Source organism: Lepus europaeus, chromosome 6 (assembly GCF_033115175.1).
Source record: "Lepus europaeus isolate LE1 chromosome 6, mLepTim1.pri, whole genome shotgun sequence".
Lineage (NCBI taxonomy): Eukaryota > Metazoa > Chordata > Mammalia > Lagomorpha > Leporidae > Lepus > Lepus europaeus.
The window spans coordinates 66,296,006-66,317,248 of record NC_084832.1 but is presented as its reverse complement, the minus strand read 5'-3'; the positions used below and the strand labels follow the sequence as shown (position 1 = coordinate 66,317,248).

The 21,243-nt window shown below is 38.6% G+C and overlaps 1 protein-coding gene across 43 annotated transcripts in view; it reads right to left on the bottom strand.

Moving 5' to 3' along the window:
• Nucleotides 1-21,243, bottom strand: part of LOC133761682 (phosphatidylinositol 3,4,5-trisphosphate 3-phosphatase TPTE2-like) — a 99,190-nt gene that overhangs the window by 77,579 nt on the left and 368 nt on the right. For 26 of the 43 annotated variants that reach the window (XR_009866214.1, XM_062194270.1, XM_062194303.1 and 23 more), the window contains exons 2-9: nt 16,324-16,380; nt 14,900-14,950; nt 13,379-13,429; nt 8,688-8,741; nt 4,697-4,750; nt 1,338-1,391; nt 768-821; nt 203-256 (exon numbers count right to left, since the gene is read on the bottom strand). Coding sequence is in view for 42 of the 43 variants with exons in the window: in XM_062194270.1 (XP_062050254.1) it covers nt 203-256; nt 768-821; nt 1,338-1,391; nt 4,697-4,750; nt 8,688-8,741; nt 13,379-13,429; nt 14,900-14,950; nt 16,324-16,380 (429 nt within the window). In the remaining variant the exon portion in view is untranslated. Of the gene's footprint in view, nt 1-202; nt 257-767; nt 822-1,337; nt 1,392-4,696; nt 4,751-5,006; nt 5,041-8,687; nt 8,742-13,378; nt 13,430-14,899; nt 14,951-16,323; nt 16,381-21,243 lie in introns of those variants that run through there. The other 17 variants (XM_062194271.1, XM_062194301.1, XM_062194313.1 and 14 more) reach the window with 11 other exon arrangements.

Sequence of the window (21,243 nt, the reverse complement as noted above, 5' to 3'; positions counted from 1 at the left end):
CGGTTAGGCTTCCTAGCTTTTGCCCAGTCCCATACCAGCTAATGGGGCCAGCTAGCGAGGGAACCGGCAGAGGACAGATCTCTCTGCCCCATCCCTCCTTGTATTTCCATCTTTCAAGTAAGAAAGAAGACTTAAAAAAAGAAAACACAAGTGGAACATCACATGTATGCATATACACATGTTGAAATTGTTTTTCACTCACCTGTCATTGACGGATTCCACAAAAGCAATGGATGTTGATTCATTTGGCTGTGAGCTAAGGGAATATAAAGATACAAAGTCAGAAATCACACAAGATTTTATCTTATCATTTTTGCTCAAGTAACTACAGTTATTCTGGACATGAACTGGTTGATCCCCAGATGATCATGTTATAATGAAACTTTATGGGGGCCTGTGTAGTGGCATAGGTTAAGCTGCCACCTAGGACACTGGCATCTCTGTTGGTGCTTGATCACTACTTGGCTGCTCCAATCCCAACCATGCTTCTTGCCAAATGTCCCTGGAAAGCAGCAGAAGAAAGTCTAAATGCTTGGGCCATTGCACTCACATAGGAGACCTGAAAGGCGGTTAGGCTTCCTAGCTTTTGCCCAGTCCCATACCAGCTAATGGGGCCAGCTAGCGAGGGAACCTGCAGAGGACAGATCTCTCTGCCCCATCCCTCCTTGTATTTCCATCTTTCAAGTAAGAAATAACTTAAAAAAAGAAAACACAAAAGAAGCATCACATGTATGCATATACACATATTGAAATTGTTTTTCACTCACCTGTCATTGACGGATTCCACAAAAGTAATGGATGTTGATTCATTTGGCTGTGAGCTAAGAGATATAAAGATACAAAGTCAGAAATCACACAAGATTTTATCTTATCATTTTTGCTCAAGTAACTACAGTTATTCTGGACATGAACTGGTTGATCCCCAGATGATCATGTTATAATGAAACTTTATGGGGGCCAGTGTAGTGGCATAGGTTAAGCTGCCACCTAGGAAGGACACTGGTATCTCAGTTGGTGCTTGATCACTACTTGGCTGCTCCAATTGCAACCAAGCTTCTTGCCAAATGTCCCTGGAAAGCAGCAGAAGAAAGTCTAAATGCTTGGGCCATTGCACTCTCCTAGGAGACCTGAAAGGTGGTTAGGCTTCCTAGCTTTTGCCCAGTCCCATACCAGCTAATGGGGCCAGCTAGCGAGGGAACCTGCAGAGGACAGATCTCTCTGCCCCATCCCTCCTTTTATTTCCATCTTTCAAGTAAGAAAGAAGACTTAAAAAAAGAAAACACAAGTGGAACATCACATGTATGCATATACACATATTGAAATTGTTTTTCACTCACCTATCATTGACGGATTCCACAAAAGTAATGGATGTTGATTCATTTGGCTGTGAGCTAAGGGAATATAAAGATACAAAGTCAGAAATCACACAAGATTTTATCTTATCATTTTTGCTCAAGTAACTACAGTTATTCTGGACATGGACTGGTTGATCTCCAGATGGTCATGTTATAGGTGTGTATTTATTAGAAATGAAACTTTATGGGGGCCAGTGTAGTGGCATAGGTTAAGCTGCCACCTAGGACACTGGCATCTCAGTTGGTGCTTGATCACTACTTGGCTGCTCCACTTCCAATCAAGCTCCTTGCCAAATGTGCCTGGGAAAGTAGCAGATGGTCTAAGTCCTTGAACAGTTGAACCCACATGGGAGACCTGAAAGGAGGCTCTGGCTTCCTGGTTTTTGCCCAGTCTCACACCAGCTAACGGGGCCATCTAGCGAGGGAAACTGCAGAGGACAAATCTCTGTTTTGGCCCCCTCATTGTACTTCTGCCTTTCAAATACAGAAATAAGATTAAAAGAAAAAGAAATCATCAATTCCACTAAGAGGTAGCTACATCCTGTGAAAATCACAAGGCTTCTGGATTATGTAAACCTCTTAATTATTACCTAAATTCCAAGGAATGACTCCAACTTAAAACTTCTTATGCATTAGTTTTTTTTATTTGAAAGACAGAATCCCAGAGATGGAGACATTGAGACATCTTGCAGCTACTGGTTTACTCACCAGATGCTTGCAATGGCTGGCCTTAGGCTAGAACAAAGCCTGAAGCCAGGAACTTCATCTGGGTCTCCTATGTAGGTGGCAGGGACTGAATTACTTGACAGAAGCATTGAGAGGGAGCAGGATCAGGATCAGAACTGGTACAGCCAGGACTCAAACCATAAGTCTGATATGGGATGCCAGTGTTGCAACTGGTAGCTTGACCCAATGCATCACAGCACCAGCCCCAACGTTTGTTTTTCAGCATTTACTTTGAATTCAATTTACTTTTGGTATACATCATTCCATACCACCTATGTTCCCAATTCTCAAGTCTCTCCATCGCCTTCCTACTTTCATACAGGATTCACTTTTCTTCTCCATTACAGTCAAGTAATGCAGGCCTAAGCCTGTGGCACCCTCCAATATATATATTATAACAGATTATATATTATATAATAATATATAATAACATAATTATAATCATATATAATATATATACATTCATATATATATAAATTATATATATATAAATTGAAGTTATTTACAGATCCTATACTGAGAAGATTTAAATTATGTCAAATATAGTCTATGTTGCTAAGGATACTCCTCATAGTAAATATTATATATCTTGACCTCTGTTTCTTTTCATGGCTTCTGTGTATATAATGTGTGTGTGTTTGTGTGTGTGTGTGCATCCATGCTCTGACCATAGTTTTAGTATACACATGTATATCTGTGTACACATGTATATCTGGAACAAAATACCATTCTTGTATCAGATCCCAAAGAATGATGAAGTGCCTGAGAAAGAATTCAAAAGAATTATGGATGTTGAAAGAGATACAACTGAACACAGACAAATAGTCAAAAAAAAATTAGAAAACAATGCACAAAATCAATGAGATATTCAGGAAGGAGGTAGACATCCTGAAGAGGAAGCAAACAAATCTTGGGAATGAACTCACCAGATCAAATAAAAAATACAGTTGAAAGCCTCAACAACAGACTTGATCAAACAGAAGAAAGAATATCTGAATTTGAATACAGGTCATTTAGAATATCATCTCAGTCATCAAAACAAACAAACAAAAAAGTAAAAAGACAAATAAAATGAAGACAGTCTATGAGACCATTGGGAAACTACCAAACAAATAAATATCCAAGTTATGGGAATCCCTGAGAGAGAACAGAGGATTAATGGACTAGAAAACCTACTCATTGAAATAATGGCTGAAAACATCCCAGGTTCCTTCCATATCTAGAGAAAGATATGGACATCCTAGGATAGAAGGCCCACAGACCTCAAATAGACATGACTAGAAAAGATCTTCACCATGACATATTCTGTCAAACTCTCTGAAGTACAACACAAAGAATATTAAAATCTGCAAGAGAAAATTATCAAGTGACCTTTACTAGAAACCTCATTAGAAGAGTAACTGTGGTTTCAACAGAAACAATACAGGCCAGGAGAAAACAGAAAGATATAGTCAAGTTCTGAAAAAAAAAGTCTATCAGAATACTTTAACCAGCTTAGCTATATTTCATAAATGAAGAGATAGATATTCTGAGACAAACAAAAATTGAAGAAAGCTATCTATACCTGATCAGCTTTATAAACAATGCTTAAAGTAGTTCTATAGATAGAAACAAAGAAGAGAACTGTTTTCATGTAAATACACCTTTGCATGGAAATTGCACTTTGTGTATTTGTAATGAATATCTTTGGCCTATGGGAAAAAAAAAGACTCAAAATTCATGTTTAGGTTTTCTACAAAGAGACAGACTTCTATCCATTAGCATACTGAGCATTTCCTTTGAGCTTTTTCTAGGGGTTACTCAATGTGAATACCAGAAGGAAGAAATATTCCTCTTATGACATACTCCTCTTTAATCCAAATATATGCAAAAACCCAGAAAAAGTAGCTACATATGCTACTGTGAGAACACATTAAAGCAATGTAAAAGACTGTCTCTTGCCGTGTTCCCTGCCTACAACTACCAAGTCTTTGCTTGCAAAATGGGTTCTCTTCTCCCTAGGATCACTGTGCATCACACTCACAGGTATTTTGCTATTTGCCTAGGTTCTAAATGGTGATAGGCTCTGGTTTCTAGTCTCTAAAGTTCACAAACATACCATGAGTACGTATTTTCATTACTTATCAATAGTCCCTTGAATGTAAATGGCCTCAACTCTCCTGTTAAAAGACAGACTGGCTGAATGGATTAAAATCAAAACCCATCTATTTGCTGCCTATCATAAACATATCTCACCAACTAAGATGCACGCAGACTGAAAGTGAAAGGAGGGAAAAAGATATTCCATGCAATTTTTGATGATTATTTGTGCACACACCCATTCATATACATACACACCACATATATACACACAAATAAATATATGAAATCTGACATAAATGCAACCCTAAAAGACGAGTGTTTAAAGTAATAGTTATTTCACTCTCTATATGCTTCTATTTTAAGAGTCCTGAGCTAATTATTATTGTTATATTAAGCCTCATTTTAAATCAAATATACTTACCATGATGTGCATACATGTATTTAAATATTATTCAGTTGACAGGTAGTAACATACCTGTGTCTTTTGGGGGATTCATGTATACATATACACACTAAATTTGTATTTCACTCACTTGTCATTGATGGATTCCATATACATACTAGATGTTGATTCTCCTGAGTATGAGCTAAGGGAATATAACAGTATATAATCAGAAGTCACACGAGGTTTTATCTTATTATTTTAGCTCAAATGACTATAGTTACTCTTGACATGAACACAGTAGACCAAATGGGACCTAACATTATCTACAGAAGTTTTCATCCTAAAGTTGCAGAATACACATTCTTCTCAGCAGTGCATGGAACTTTCTCCAGGATTAACTACATACTAGGCCATAAAGCAACTCTCAGCAAATTTAAAAAAAAAAATCAAAATCATACCATGCATCTTCTAAGACCACAATGGAATGAAGCTGGAAATCGCAACTCAAGAATCCCTAGAGCATACACAAACACATGGAGTTTGAATAACACGCTCCTGAATGAACACTGGATCACAGAAGAAATCAAAAGAGAAATCAAAAAAATTCTGGAAATGAAGATGACAACACTTATCAAAACTTATGGGATAGAGCAAAAGCAGTGTTAAGAGCAAAGTTTATAGCAATAGGTGCCTACATCAAGGAATTGGAAAAGCACCAAATAAATGATCTATCATTGCAACTCAAGGATCTAGAAAAACGACAGGAAACCAAACCCAAAACTAGTAGGAGAAAAGAAATAATTAAAATTAGAGAGAAATCAGGCCGGCGCCGTGGCTTAACAGGCTAATCCTCTGCCTTGCGGCGCTGGCACACCGGGTTCTAGTCCCGGTTGGGGCACCGATCCTGTCCCGGTTGCCCCTCTTCCAGGCCAACTCTCTGCTGTGGCCAGGGAGTGCAGTGGAGGATGGCCCAAGTGCTTGGGCCCTGCACCCCATGGGAGACCAGGAGAAGCACCTGGCTCCTGCCATCGGAACGGTGCAGTGCGCCCGCCGCAGCGCGCCTACCGCGGCGGCCATTGGAGGGTGAACCAACGGCAAAAGGGAGGACCTTTCTCTCTGTCTCCCTCTACTGTCCACTCTGCCTGTCAAAAATAAAAATAAATAAATAAATAAAAAATTAGAGAGAAATCAATAAAATTGAATTAAAAAAAAAACAATACAAAAGATCAGCAAAATGAAGAGCTGTTTTTTTGAAAAAATAAACAAAATTGAAACATCACTGGCCCAACTAACCAAAAAAAAAAAAAAAAAGAAAGAAAGAAAGAAAGAAAGAAAAAAAGGAGAGAGAAGACTGAAATCAAATTAGAGATGAAAAAGGAAATGTAACAACAGACACCACAGAAATAGAGTCATCAGAAATTACTAGAAAGAGTTGTATGCCAGCAAACAGGGAAATCTATCATAAATGGATAGATTCCTGGACATATACAACCTCCCTAAATTGAGCCATGAAGACATAGAAAACCTAAACAGACCCATAACCAGTAATCAATCAGTAATAAATGCCGTCCCAACAAAGAAAAGCCCAGGACTAGATGGATTCACTGCTGAAGTCTACCAGTCATTTAAAGAAGAACTAACTGAAACTCTTCTCAAGTTATTCAAAACAATTGAAAGAGAGGGAATCCTCCCAAATTCTATGAAGATAGCATCACCTTAATTTCTAAACCTGAAAAAGATTAATAGAGAAAGAGAATACAGACCAATTTTCCTGATGATCATAGTCGCAAAAAGCCTCAACAAAATTCTAACCAGTAGAATCCAACAACACACCAGAAAGATCACCCACCCAGACCAAGTGGGATTTTTCCCTGGTGTGCAGGGATGGTTCAACATTTGCAAATCTATCAATGTGATGCACCACATTAACAAACTGCTGAAGAAAAACCATATGATTATCTCAATAGATGGCAGAGAAAGCATTTGATAAAATACAAGTCTTTGATTATTAAAACCCTCAGCAAACTGGATATAGAAAGAACATTGCTCAACAAAATCATGGCACTTTATGACAAACCCACAGCAAGCATCATACTGAATGTGGAAATGTTGGAAGCATTCCCACTGAGATCTGGTACCAGCCAGGGATGCCCACTCTCAGCATTGCTATTCAATATAGAACTGGAAGTTTTAGCCAGAGCTATTAGGCAAGAAAAAAAATCAAAGGGGTACAAATTGGGAAGGAAGAAGTCAAACTATCCCTCTTTGCAGATGATATGATTCTTTATTTAGGGGATCCAAAGAACTCCACCAAGAGACTATTGGAACTCACTGAAGAGTTTGGTAAAGCACCAGGATATAAAATCAGTACACAAAAATCAGGAGCCTTTGTATACACAAGCAATGCCACAGCTGAGAAAGAATTTCTAAGATCAATCACATCACCACAGCTACAAAATCAAACATCTTGGAATGAACTTAACTAAGGATGCCCGAGATATCTATAATTAGAATTACAAAACTTTAAATAAAGAAATAGAAAAAGGTACAAAAAAATGGAAAAATCTTCCATGTTCATAGATTGGTAGAATTAATATCATCAAGATGTCCATTCTTCCAAAAGCAATTTACTGATTCAATGCAATACTAATCAAAATACCACAGACATTCTTCTCAGATCCGGAAAAAAATGAATCTGAAATTCATATGGAGGCACAGGACATCTAAATAGCTAAAGCAATCTTATACAACAAAAACAGAGCTGGAGGCATCACAATACCTGGTTTTAAGACATAATACAGGGCAGTTATAATCAAAACAGCCTGGTACCGGCACAGAAACAGATGGATAGACCAATGGAACAGATTAGAAACACCAGAAACAATCCAAAGATCTACAACCAACAGATTTCTCATCAGAGACCCTAAAAGCTACGAGAGAATGGTGAGATATAGTCCAAGAATAAAAGAAAAAAATTGTCTTCAGAATAGTGTACCCTGCAAAGCTCTCATTTATGAATGAAGGTGTAATAAAGACCTTCCATAACAAACAAATTGAAAGAATTTGTCACTACCAACCCAGCCTTACAAGAGATGCTTAAGGATGTGCTGCATACAGAAACACAGCAACATAGTTATCACTGTGAAAGAAGGTAAAGGCAGAAAACTTCTCAGTAAAAGTACAAAGGAAATACAAAATGAAAAATAGGAATATTTATGGAAAGATGGCAGGGCAAAGTTGTTATTTATCAGTAGTCTCCTTGAATATAAATGGCCTCATCTACCCAGGTAAATGACAGAGACTGGTTCAATGGATTAAAAAAGAAAACCCATCTGGGGCCAGTGCCATGGCTCACTAGGTTAATCCTCCACCTGTGGTGCCAGCATCCCATTTGGGTGCTGGTAATAGTCCTGGTTGCTCCTCTTCCAGTCCAGCTCTCTGCTATGGCTTGGGAGGGCATTGGAAGATGGCCCATGTGTTTAGGCCCCTGCACCCGCATGGGAGACTGGGAAGAAGCCCCTGGCTCCTGGCTTCAGATCAGTGCAGTGTCATAGCAGCCATTTGTGGAGTGAACCAATGGAAGGAAGACATCTCTCTCTTTCTTTCTCTCTCTCTCTCACATACACACTGTCTATAACTCTACCTGTCAAATAAAAAAAAGAAAGAAGAAAAAAAAAGAAAACCCATCTATTTGCTGCCTACAAGAAACACATCTCACCAACAAGATACACGCAGGCTGAAAATGAAAGGAGGGAAAAGATATTCCATGTGCTTTTTGATGATTATTTGTGTAGACACCCATACATATGCAAACACACCACATATACACACATAGATAAATGTATGTAATCTGACATAAATGCAAACCTAAAAGACAAGGGATTAGGGAAATAGTTATTTCCTTAATAACAATGATATACTTCTCATTTAAGAGTTCTGAGACAGTCATTGTCACATGAGGCCTCATTTTTAGTTTTCAAAAATATCTACCATGTCCAAATTAGTGATATTCACATGCGTATTTTTATATCAATCAGTTCACAGGTAGTACCTTAATTTTAAGTATTGTGTATTGTTACCTATGTCTTTTGGGGGATTCATGTATACATATACACATATTGAATTTGTTTTTCACTCACTTGTCATTGATGGATTCCACATAAGTAATGGATGTCGATTCTTTTGGCTGTGAGCTAAGGGAATATAAAGATACAAAGTCAGAAATCACACAAGATTTTATCTTATCATTTTTGCTCACATGACTACAGTTATTCTGGACATGAACTGGTTGATCTCCAGATGGTCATATTATATCACTGCACATGGTTTGTATATTTATTAGAAATGAAGCTTTATGAGGGCCAATGCAGTGGCATTGATTAAGCTGCCATCTAGGATCCTGCCATCAGATCTGGGCACTCAATCTCTCCTTGGCTGGTCCACTTCCAATCAAGCTCTTTGCACAATGTGCCCGGGATATCAGAGGAAGTTGGTCTAAGTCTTGGGTCCATGCACCCACATGAGAAACCCGAAAGGAGGTTCTGGCTTCCTGGCTTTAAGGGCCATCTAGGGAGTGAATCTGCAGATGACAGATATCTTTGTCTTGTCCCCCTCATCAGTACTTCTACCTTTCAAATAAATAAAATATTTTTAAAAATCAGAAATGAAACATTACATCCAACTAAGGGATAGCTATGTCCTGTGAAAATAGCAAGGCTTCTAAATTCTGAGGAGTAACTCTAGTCTTAAAACTTTTCTTAAAGATTAGTTTGTTCATTTGAAAGACAGAATCCTAGAGAGGGAGACATAGAGAGATCTTCCATCTACTAATTTTCTCCTCAAATGCCTGCAATGACTGGGCCTAGACTAAGCCAAAGCCAGAAGCCAGGTATTTCATCTAGGTCTCCCATGTGGGTGGCAGGGACTCAATTTCTTGGGCCATCTTCTGCTTGCTTTTTGGAAGCACTGGGAGGGAGCAGGATCAGAGGTGGTGCAGCCAGTACTCAAACTGTAAGTCTGATATAGGATGCCAGTGTCAAGTGGTGGCTTAACCCACTGCACAAAAACATCACCCCAACAGCATTTTGTTTCTTCAGCATTTACTTTGAATTCAATTTACATTAGGTACACATCACTCCATACCACCTATATAACAATTCTCAAGTCTCTCAATCGCCTTCCTACTTTCATACAAATTTCACTTTCCTTCTCTGAACATACAGTCAAATAACTGCAGGCCTGAGCCTGCAGCACTCTCCAAAATAACACTGGGTTGGGGCCACCAAACTCATATAGTGACGGAGCATTGGAGTATGAGATACACATCCAGGTTCCATTAGTTCTGATCATTTCTGCTAAGGAAGTCACTGTTTCCTGTCCATTATTTCCTTTTTTGCTTCCCATAGATTTCTTTCTTTCTATGGCTCAATGTAGTAGAGACAATAAATGGAAAGCTTTAGTTTCCTAAAGAATTGGATGTTACTAACAACAACAAACACCAAGGAGGGAACATCCCATTCATGACTTTTTTTTAATATTTTTATTTTTTTGACAGGCAGAGTGGACAGTGAGAGAGAGAGACAGAGAGGAAGGTCTTCCTTTTGCCGTTGGTTCACCCTCCAATGGCCACTGCGGCCGGCATGCTGCAGCCAACGCACCGCGCTGATCCGATGGCAGGAGCCAGGTGCTTATCCTGGTCTCCCAAGCGGTGCAGGGCCCAAGGACCTGGGCCATCCTCCACTGCACTCCCTGGCCACAGCAGAGAGCTGGCCTGGAAGAGGGGCAACTGGGACAGAATCTGGCACCCGACCGGGACTAGAACCCGGTGTTTAGGCGCCGCAAGGCGGAGGATTAGCCTGTTGAGCCATGGAGCCGGCTATGACTTTCTTAATTTGATCTAAACACACACACCCACCCATATATATATATAATTGAAGTTATTTACAGATCTTATTGTGAGAAGATTTAGATTATGTCAAATAGAGTCTAAGTTGCTAAGGATACTTCTCCCAGTAAATATTATATATCTGGACCTCTATTTCTTTTCATGGCTTCTGTGTATATTGTGTCTGTGTGTGCACATGCATGCTTTGGACAGATGTTTGAGTATCAACATGTATATATATTAACATGTGTATAAATATAGCTATGTACACAAATTTATTTCAAAACTTTCATATAAAGTGTACATTACATTTTAATTATATTTTCACATTAATTATTTGAAATGCTCAAAGACACATTTATGTCTGTGTGCACATGTAAGTCTGGAACAAAATACCATTCTTGTATTAGGTCCCAAAGAAGAGAGATTGATGAAATGCCTGGAAAAGTATTCAAAAGAATGATTATATGATGGTCAAAGAGATATAACTGGACACAGATAAATAGCTAAACAAAATCAGAAAACAATGCACAAAATCAATGAGATATTCAGGAAGGAAATAGACATTCTAAAGAAGAACCAAACAAATCTTGGGGATGAACTCACCAGATCAAATGAAAAATACAGTTGATATTGAAATCTTTACTTAGTACATACTAAATTGATCTTCTGTATATAAAGATAATTGAAAATGAATCTTGATGAAGAATGGGATGGGAGAGGGAGTAGGATATGGGATGATTGTAGGTGGGAGGGTGATTACAGGGGGAAAAAAAACGCTATAATCCAAAAGTTATACTTTGGAAATTTATATTTATCTAATAAAAGTAAAAAAAATAAAAAAATACAGTTGAAAGCCTCAACAACAGACTTGATCAAACAGAAGAAAGAATATCTGAATTTGAATACAGGTCATTTAGAATATCATCTCAGTCATCAAAACAAACAAACAAAAAAGTAAAAAGACAAATAAAATGAAGACAGTCTATGAGACCATTGGGAAACTACCAAACAAATAAATATCCAAGTTATGGGAATCCCTGAGAGAGAACAGAGGATTAATGGACTAGAAAACCTACTCATTGAAATAATGGCTGAAAACATCCCAGGTTCCTTCCATATCTAGAGAAAGATATGGACATCCTAGGATAGAAGGCCCACAGACCTCAAATAGACATGACTATTATGGTCTTCACCATGACATATTCTGTCAAACTCTCTGAAGTACAACACAAAGAATATTAAAATCTGCAAGAGAAAATTATCAAGTGACCTTTACTAGAAACCTCATTAGAAGAGTAACTGTGGTTTCAACAGAAACAATACAGGCCAGGAGAAAACAGAAAGATATAGTCAAGTTCTGAAAAAAAAAGTCTATCAGAATACTTTAACCAGCTTAGCTATATTTCATAAATGAAGAGATAGATATTCTGAGACAAACAAAAATTGTAGAAAGCTGTCTATACCTGATCAGTTTTATAAACAATGCTTAAAGTAGTTCTATAGATAGAAACAAAGAAGAGAACTGTTTTCATGTAAATACACCTTTGCATGGAAATTGCACTTTGTGTATTGTAATGAATATCTTTGGCCTATGGAAAAAAAAAAAGACTCAAAATTCATGTTCAGGTTTTCTACAAAGAGCCTCCTACCCATCAGCTTATTTCACCTGTGCCTGCAACAGCCAGAACTGGCCTGTGCCAAAGCTTGGAACCAGGAACTCAACCTGGGTCTTCCAAATGCTTGGCAAGGATCCAACTACCTATCACCTGCTACCTTTTAGCATGCACATTAGTAGGAAGTTGAACCAGGGGTTGGGCCTGCACTCAAACGCAGGCACTGTGATATGGGAAGTTGGATCTCAAATGACATATTATCCACTGTGTCAAATGCCCACCCCTCAAAGACCCTATTTTTCTCCATTTTCTTTGAAGGCAGAAAGAGAGAATGAGAAACAGAGAAGGATTTCTCTTGTCTGGTTCACTCTCCAAGACTAACACACAGGCATTCTGAACATTTCCTTAGAGCTTTGTCTAGGGGCTACTCAATGTGAATATCAGAAGGAAGAAGTCCTCTTATAACATACTCTTATTTAATCCAAATCTATGCAAAAATATAGGAAAAGTAGCTACATATGCTACTGTGAGAACACACTAAAGGAGTGGCAAAGACTGTCTGTTGCCAAGCTCCATTCAAGAATTTTGCCAAATCACAATCTTCACCTTTCTCTGGTATATTTGCTTTTCTAAGTGTCTATATTTATATCTTTACAATTTTGCAAGTGATAGTGACAAATCTACTGATTGGAAGAGGTGTGCTTTTTATGACCAGTGTATCTTATGTATAATTTGATCTCAGGAAAATAGAAAATTCTCCACAGATCCTACAGTGAAAAGATGTAGAAAATATCAAGACACCCTGTATTCCTAAGGATATTTTCAAGAGTAAATTGTACTAATCCCAAACTTATTCCTTCTTTCATTGTACTATGTTTCAGCAGGTGTTGACAGAAATATCTATGTGTGATTCTATGCATAAACATTTACTTGAGAATATGTATATCTTTTAAAATTTATTGGAACTTTGGGGGACATCACTGTGGTGTAGTGGGTAAACCCCAGTCTGCAGTGCCAGGCCTCCCACATGGGCGCTGGTTGCGGCCTAGCTGCTCCACTTCTGATCCAGCTTTCTGCTGGTGCACCTAAGAGGGCAGCAGAGGACTCCTGCACCCACATGGGAAACCTAGAGGAAGCTCCTGGCTCTATAGTTCATACTGGCCCAGTTCCAGCCATTGCAGCCATTTGGGAAGTGGACCAGCATTTGCAAGGCCTCACTTTCTCTCTTTGTCTCTCTCTGTTTCTCTCTCTCTCTATCTACCTACCTACCTCTCTGTAATACTTTCACATGAATAAGAATAATTCTTTTAAAAAATTTGTTCGAACTCACCATTCATTAGGGTCTTCCACAGTGACAGAGTGCAGTTTACCCTGGTTTGGGCTAGGAGATTATAAAGCAAAAGTACACAATCAGAAAGGATGCTGATTTTAAGCTAAGTTTTTCAGATGAAATCAGTACAGTTATTGTAGATACAAATGGATTTTTACTCATATGTTTGAGGGTCTTTCCAAAAGTTTGTGGAAATTAAATAAGAACGTTAAGTTACTTTAGTGCAAAATAATTTTATTTTTATTTATTAATGATGTTGATTCATTCATGTGTGACCTAGTAGATTATAAACTTACTTTGTTGGATCAGAGAGCTATAGGTACTCATAAACTAGGTGGTCTTTAGTCACTACTTAAACCCAGTGTTGATGTTATTAGGAACACAACTTCATATTTCAGGTATAAACTTCTTAGTGATATGAACTTAGTAATGCTCTAGATATAATTAAAACTATTATTAACTTAGTCACAGAGAGGGATAGCCCTTTGTGGTGCCACTTCATTCAACTCAACTTCAATTTGTAGGGACACATCCCTCTCACCTCACCTAAATTCTTGATTCTCAAGTCTCACCTTCACCTCCTTACTTCCTTACTTTCACCCATGTTTGTGGTTCTTGTCCATGAGATATGGTCAGGTAGCTGCAGACCTGAGTCAGGGGTTCATTCATCCAATAGTGTGTCTGGCATGGGTTATGGGTGTCTTGAGGCTTTGGGGACATTTCTAGGGTCTGTTAGTTTTCTTTTTCTGTGCTTAGGGCTCCTCTTCTCTGTGCTCAATTTTACCTTTTCCTTATTGCAAACAGGATTCCTCCTCAATTCCTTTTTGTTATATGATGAGTACTGTCCCCCAAATTTGATTATTTATATCCTTAGCCTTGTAACTCACAATGTGAGCTGATGTGCTAATAGGCTCACTGGAAACTAAGCAGTTAAGACGAGGTTCTACTGGCATAGAGTGAGCTCCTAATCCAATAAGACTGGTGTCCTTATAAAAAGAAAAATGTGAATGCAGGCACAAACAGAAAGCATGCCATGTACATATGTGAGCAGAGACCTGGGTAAGGAATCTAAGTGCCAAGGAATACCATAGATGGACAGCAATTGACAATAGCTAGGAGAGAGGCATAGAACAGATACATTGTTACTGACCTCAAAAAAGGCTATGTGCAGTAGTTCATTTTCCAGTTCTAACCCTTAGGTCTGTTATATAATAAATTTGTTTAAGACACTCAGTTTGTCATATGTTGTTACATTAGCTCTAACAAATGAACACTGCCCACTCTACTTCAGTCGCATGCACAAATGATCTGATAGTTTTCCAAGAATTTTGGAACTAGTTATCAAAATGGGAAGAAGTCTGTTTCTTCTGACCTGTTCCTCTTTTATAGAACTGGATGCAAAAAAGAAAAAAAGTTACAAACAAAAGCTGGCACTGCTTTAGAAACAGTTTTGAAGGAAATCTACATTTAATATGTATTTAGACATATGTGTGTATATCTGTATAGAAGTAGGTATCTGACCTTTCATTTTCGACTCCGCCATGAGTGGATGCTGCTTCATTTAGAGCAGGGCTGCGGGTTAAATTGTACATAATCAAACACCACGTGAATTCATGAACTTCATTTTTTATTCAAATTAGTTATAATTGATCTATAATTTTAAATTGGTTAAACCTAAAAAGTCACAGTTATTTAAAAATTTCAGATGAAATCAGTACAGTTATTCTAGATACAAATGGATTTTTACTCATATGTTTGAGGGTCCTTCTAAAAGTTTGTGGAAGTGTGTCTGGCATGGGTTATGGGTATCTTGAGGCTTTGGGACATTTCTAGGGTCTAGGTTATTTTTCTGTGCTTAGGGCTCCTCTTCTCTGTGCTCAATTTTACCTTTTCCTTATTGCAAACAGGATTCCTCCTCAATTCCTTTTTGTTATACAATGAATTTGATTATTTATATCCTTAGCCTTGTAACTCACAATGTGAGCTGATGTGCTAATAGGCTCACTCCTTTTTGTCCAAAGTAAAAAAGTTTTATACAGTGGAAATTAAACTCTTAGGCCTATAAAATAAATATTCATGCCTCAAGACTTTTTGAAAATTTTATTAACTGTAACAATTTCATTATCTATGGGTTTAATGATATTAAAACACATGTACACAGCATACACTGACCAAATCAGGGTAATTAGCATTTTCATCTCATTATTCTTTCATTATGTTTGGAGATGCTGAGATTCTCTCTTCCAGTTCTTTGTAAAATATGTAATAGGCTATTGTCAGCCCACTGTGCTGTGGAACTGTAGGACTTACTCCTTCTAACTTTCTTTTGATACCCATAGTACAGCCACTCTCTGTAACTACCTCCTAGACCTCTTCAAGTTCTAGGTACCTATACCTCTTGTCCCAACTGATTTCCAGCTTTAACAGCCTCCCTCTCACCATCTCCTTGATTAAACCCATCATGGTTGCCTTTCCTGCTCCATAGATAGGGTTGAATCACTGCAAGCTAGAAGCAAGAGTTCCACCCAATGTGATAGTGGGTTTGGGCTGAATGGATTAGCCTCACATGGTGGCAGTGCCCTGGAGCATGAGGGATTGATCCTGGGAATATTAGCTCCTTTCTTTTCACTGAAACCTCCTGTTTTCCCTGCCTACATCTACCAAGTGTTTGCTTCCAAAATGGATTCTCTTCTCCCTTGTGTCACTGTGCATCTCACACACAGGTATTCTGATAGCTGCCTGGGTTCTGAATTGTGATAGGCTCAGGTTTCTAAAGTACACAAACATATCATGAGTACATATTTTCTGACCTGGCCCACTTTTTTACATCTAGGTAGAAAACACAAACAGGTTACACACAGACACTGATAGGCTGTCAATTAACTGTGTGCTGTCATAACGACTCCAAAATGGTTTCCCATGCAGACAACAGAAAACAAACTCACCTATTATTGACATTCTGGCTAGGGACAACCAAAATGTCTGTCAACGGATTATCATCCCTGTGAAAACAAACGAAAAACCAAAAATACCATCAGACAATTTGGAAGAAATGATGCTCTTTCCAGACAGGAGTTTCAGGGAACAAAGAATAAGTCATACATGCGAAAGCCTAGGGACACATGATGGGAACTAAAGCCACAGTTTAGGATCATGGCAGCGAGACCTGTAAGCCTGCCTCCAGATATGCTTGTGTGTGTATGTGAGGGTGTGTGTGTCCATATGTGCTTGTGTATGTGTGTGTGTGTGTGTGTCCTTGTGAATGTAATTATTTACTAGAAATAGAAGGAAGCAAGGGGAAGCACCAATGTGATGGTTAAGAATCCTTCCCCACATTCTGTTCTCTGTCTCGTTCTGGTCAATGTCAGATAAATTTGGGAAATGAGAGGGAAATGACAGTGTAGGGATGGGGAAATCCATCTGGATAAAAGTTGATGTAAGGTTACAAATAAAGGGGTGGGGAAAATGCTGGAACAATTACAGTTGAATGGCAAAAATTAGTCCCTGGTGGCCATTTGGTTAGCCTGAAACCAGTAACGTAGGTAAGCATCTACCTAAACTATAAGATTTTATAAACTGAAGAGAGAGCATGAGAGCAGAATGATTATTTTTCTTTGTACTTTGTTTCTAGTATACCTTATTTTTTAGAGAAAATTTATTTGTGGAAAAATTAAAGTACTGAAAGTTTCTATATACTGATTATACTCATTCTGTCTCAGACAGTTTCTTCTATTCCTAACACCTTATATTCTTGTGGTACACTTGCTAATATACCAAATAAAACCCATAGTTGGGGTCAATTTATTGTATTGCACAGTTCTATGTGTTTTGCTAAATGCATGGTGTCATTGTCCATCATTACAGCATAAATTTCCCTGCCCTAAACCTTCCCTGCCTCCTACCTATTCATTCCTCTACTCATCCACCAATGCCTAGCAACTACTGATCATTTTTCCTGTCTCTATACCTTTCTAGAATTTCATATAGCTACAATCATATAGTAAGTAGCCTTTTCATATTGGCTTCTTTATCTTAACCATATGCATTCAAGGTTTCAACATGTTTTGTCATGGCTACATGGTTCAATGATTTTTAGTGCTGATAAATATGCCATTTTATGTACATGCTGGTTTGTTTATACACTCCTCTATCAAAGGATATGTTGGTTGCTTCCAATTCTTAATAATTACGAATAAAGTTGCTAGAAATATCTGTCTGTATGTAAGTTTCCATGTGGACATAACTTTCAAGCCAATTGAGTAAATACTTAAGGGTGCAGGTGCAGGGTCGTATAGTGAGACTATGTTTGGCTTTGCAAGAAACTGTCAAACTATTTTAGAAAGTGGCTGCATTATTTTGCATTCCCACCAGCAATGAATGAGGGTTCCCACTGCTCCACATCCTTGCCAGTATTTGGTATTTTCAGTATATTGATATATTTCAGTATTTTGGTATATTTCAGGGATTTTAGCCTTTCTAATAGGCATTTTTTAGTATCTTATCGTGTTAATTTGCAATTCTCTACCAATGTATGACTGTGAGCATGTTTTGATATGCTTAAGGACTGTCTGTATATCTTCAGGTTGAGGTGTCTGGTCAAAGGATTGTTATGTTTTCCTGCAAAAATCATTCCTTTATCATTACTTAATGGCCCTTGTTACAAATGACAATTTCCTTACTTTGAGCTCTGCCTTTTCTGAAATTAATACGGCCATTCTTGCTTTTTCAAAATTAGTGTTAGCACGAAATAGCTTCCTCTATTCTCTCATTTTTGTTCCACTTGTGTCTTTATACTAAAGTAGGTTTCTTGCAAACACTTTTTGGTTGGAAATTATTTGTGATCATTTTTCTATCTGACCCTATCCTTTAGTTGTTGTATTAGCTTATTTACATTTAAAGGGACTTTAATACAGTGGTGTTAATTGATAACTTTTTCAATTTTTCTCTGAGTTCACTGTATAAAAGTCCTTTAATCCCTTTACCCACATGGGAAACCTAGAAGAAGCTCCTGGCTGCTAGCTTCAGCCTTGCCCGACCCTGGTCCTTGGGCCCACTTGGGGAGATAGCCAGGGGATGGAAGCACTCTCTATTTCTCCTCTCTGTAACCTTTTCAAACAAACAAAGAAATCAGCTGGCGCCATGGCTCACTAAGCTAATCCTCCACCTGCGGCACTGGTACCCTGGGTTCTAGTCCCTGTTGGGGCGCCAGTTCTGTCCCGGCTGCTCCTCTTCCAGTCCAGCTCTCTGCCGTGGCCAGGGAAGGCAGAGGAGGATGGCCCAAGTACTTGGGTCCTGCACCCACATGGGAGACCAGGTGGAAGCACCTGGCTCCTGGCTCCTGGCTTCGGATTGCTGCAGCGCGCCAGCCGTAGCGGCCATTTGGGGGGTGAACCAACGGAAAAAGGAAGACCTTTTTCTCCGTCTCTCTCTCTCACTGTCTAACTCTGCCTGTCAAAAAAATAAATTAATAAACAAAGAAATCTCTAAAACAAATACAGATTTTGTAATACTTTGTAATATTCTGTTCTGGTTTTCCTTGAGCATTATGAAATCAATGCAATAATTGAGAAAACAATACTTCTTGAGTGAACATTTTAATCCCAAACTTAATTTGTATTAATTAAATTATCTGACACTTCAAAGGTGTCTAGAAATAGATTTTAGATATTATTATTGGTCTGCCTGGTGATAATAGAAGTGTTTGGAGATCCATATTAGCATCATTTTTATATTCTGGCTTTTCAACCTTTTCTGCATTGATAATTTGTCTTCAGATTAAGTTTCAGACATCACATGTGCTCACAAATTTCAAAAATGAAATTAATGGTTCTTAAATTTTACAAGAAATTCCTTTGGCAAAACCTGTTCAAATGAACACATCAGAATCTACTCTTCTCATTATTCTTCAGTCATATTCAGTTATGATTAAGCCAGCATCTCTGAAAGGTTTCTAATGGAACGGTCGTCTGAAATTATTAATACAAAATAATAGCACTTATGTTTCATGTGTTATTCAAATACTTTACATATAATAATTCCTTAAGTCTCATAATACTCTTATGAAGTCTATAGGATTATCTCCATTTGATAGATGAAAGCAATTAGCCTCAGAGAGGGTGACTAACTTTCCTACTATCACAAAATAGAAGTAACAGACATGAGATTGAAATTCTCTTATCGTTAATACTTACCTGACTTTTCAAATGTTTATGTAAGTTTGGGAAACTGATTGCACACATTTTGCTTGTTTTTAAGGATTTATTTATTTATTTCAAAAGCAGAGTTACAGAGAGAGAGGCAGAGAGAGAGAGAAAATTTTTCTTTGACAGGCAGAGTGGACAGTGAGAGAGAGACAGAGAGAAAGGTCTTCCTTATTGCCGTTGGTTCACCCTCCAATGGCCGCTGCGGCCGGCGCACCGCCCTGATCCGGCAGGAGCCAGGTGCTTATCCTGGTCTCCCATGCGGGTGCAGGGCCCAAGCACTTGGGCCATCCTCCACTGCACTCCCGGGCCACAGCAGAGAGCTGTGTTGCCTGGAAGAGGGCAACCTGGACAGAATCTGGCCCCTGACCGGGACTAGAACCCAGTGTGCCGGCGCCACAGGCGGAGCATTAGCCTAGTGAGCCACGGCGCCGGCCAAGAGAGAAAAATCTTACCTGTGCTAGTTCACTCCTCAAATGGCTCCAACAGCCAGACTTGGGCCAGGCTGAAGCCAGGAGTCAGGAGCTTCATCCCTAGGCCCAAGTACTTGGACCATCTTCTGCTCCTTTTCCAGGTACATTAGCAAAAACATTGGATCAGAAGAGGGGCAGCTGGGACATCCCATATGGGATGCTCGTGCTAGAGTTGGTGGGCTTAAACCACTGTGCAGCAGCGCTAACTGCAGCATGTTTCTTTTATAAATACCATGGATCTCTAAAAGGTGACCAGAATATGCTGCCGTTCCTGACTTATTTGAACACAAACCTCATACGGACAAAAGTATAAGAAACACATTACAGAAACAGTATGTTAAATGCTATTTAATTGTCCCTTTAGCAAACTAATTTTGTACTCAGCAATAGATCAAAACTCTAAGACCAGACAGATATGATTATTATATTATTCCTCAAATATTTATAAAGAAGACTGTAGTCTAGATTTTCCAATAATTTTTGCCTGGTCTGAGGGTCCTTGGATGTAGTCTTTCAAGTATTATGCTGGTCTTCTGATGTCCTTGAAGCATGGCTGATAGGTATCTGCTATCTCTCAACAGGAAGACCAACAGGAATGTGTTGGGGATATAGCAATAAATCACCTTAAGGGAAAATGTTCAGACTGCCAAAGGGGGGGAATATGACTTTTTGATGCAGGTAGCCTCATTGTATGATTATCAGGTTTTCCTGATGGGTTCTACTGAGGAAGAGAGCTGGTCAATATTCAAATTACCCCTCAGATCCAGATGACAGACTAGGACAGCTAATCAAATTTCTTGGGGCACCAATCTATCTGGGAATGAGACATCCATACAATAAATGGGATATATTTCCAATGTTCAGGAGGCAAAAACTCTCTTAAACCAATGGCTGCAGATAGGAGCACCTAGGGGACAAGTCTCTGGTATACAATTACAGATATCACTCAGATTCTTAAATTGTGCTTATCCAAGGGGGAACTGTCTGTATAAGCATTCATCTGATCCACAGATTTTAATTTTCATACAGTTTTAGCATCTTCATGCTAAGTTGTAAGCCCCAGTGTCACTAATAAAAACACATTTGTAACCTTTATTTTGGTAATTAACAACAATTCAGGTGTTAATCATGACAAGACAACTGAAGCCCTTGTGGTGGCCTCTATGTGGAATGGTTTCCTGAGTTGGACCTA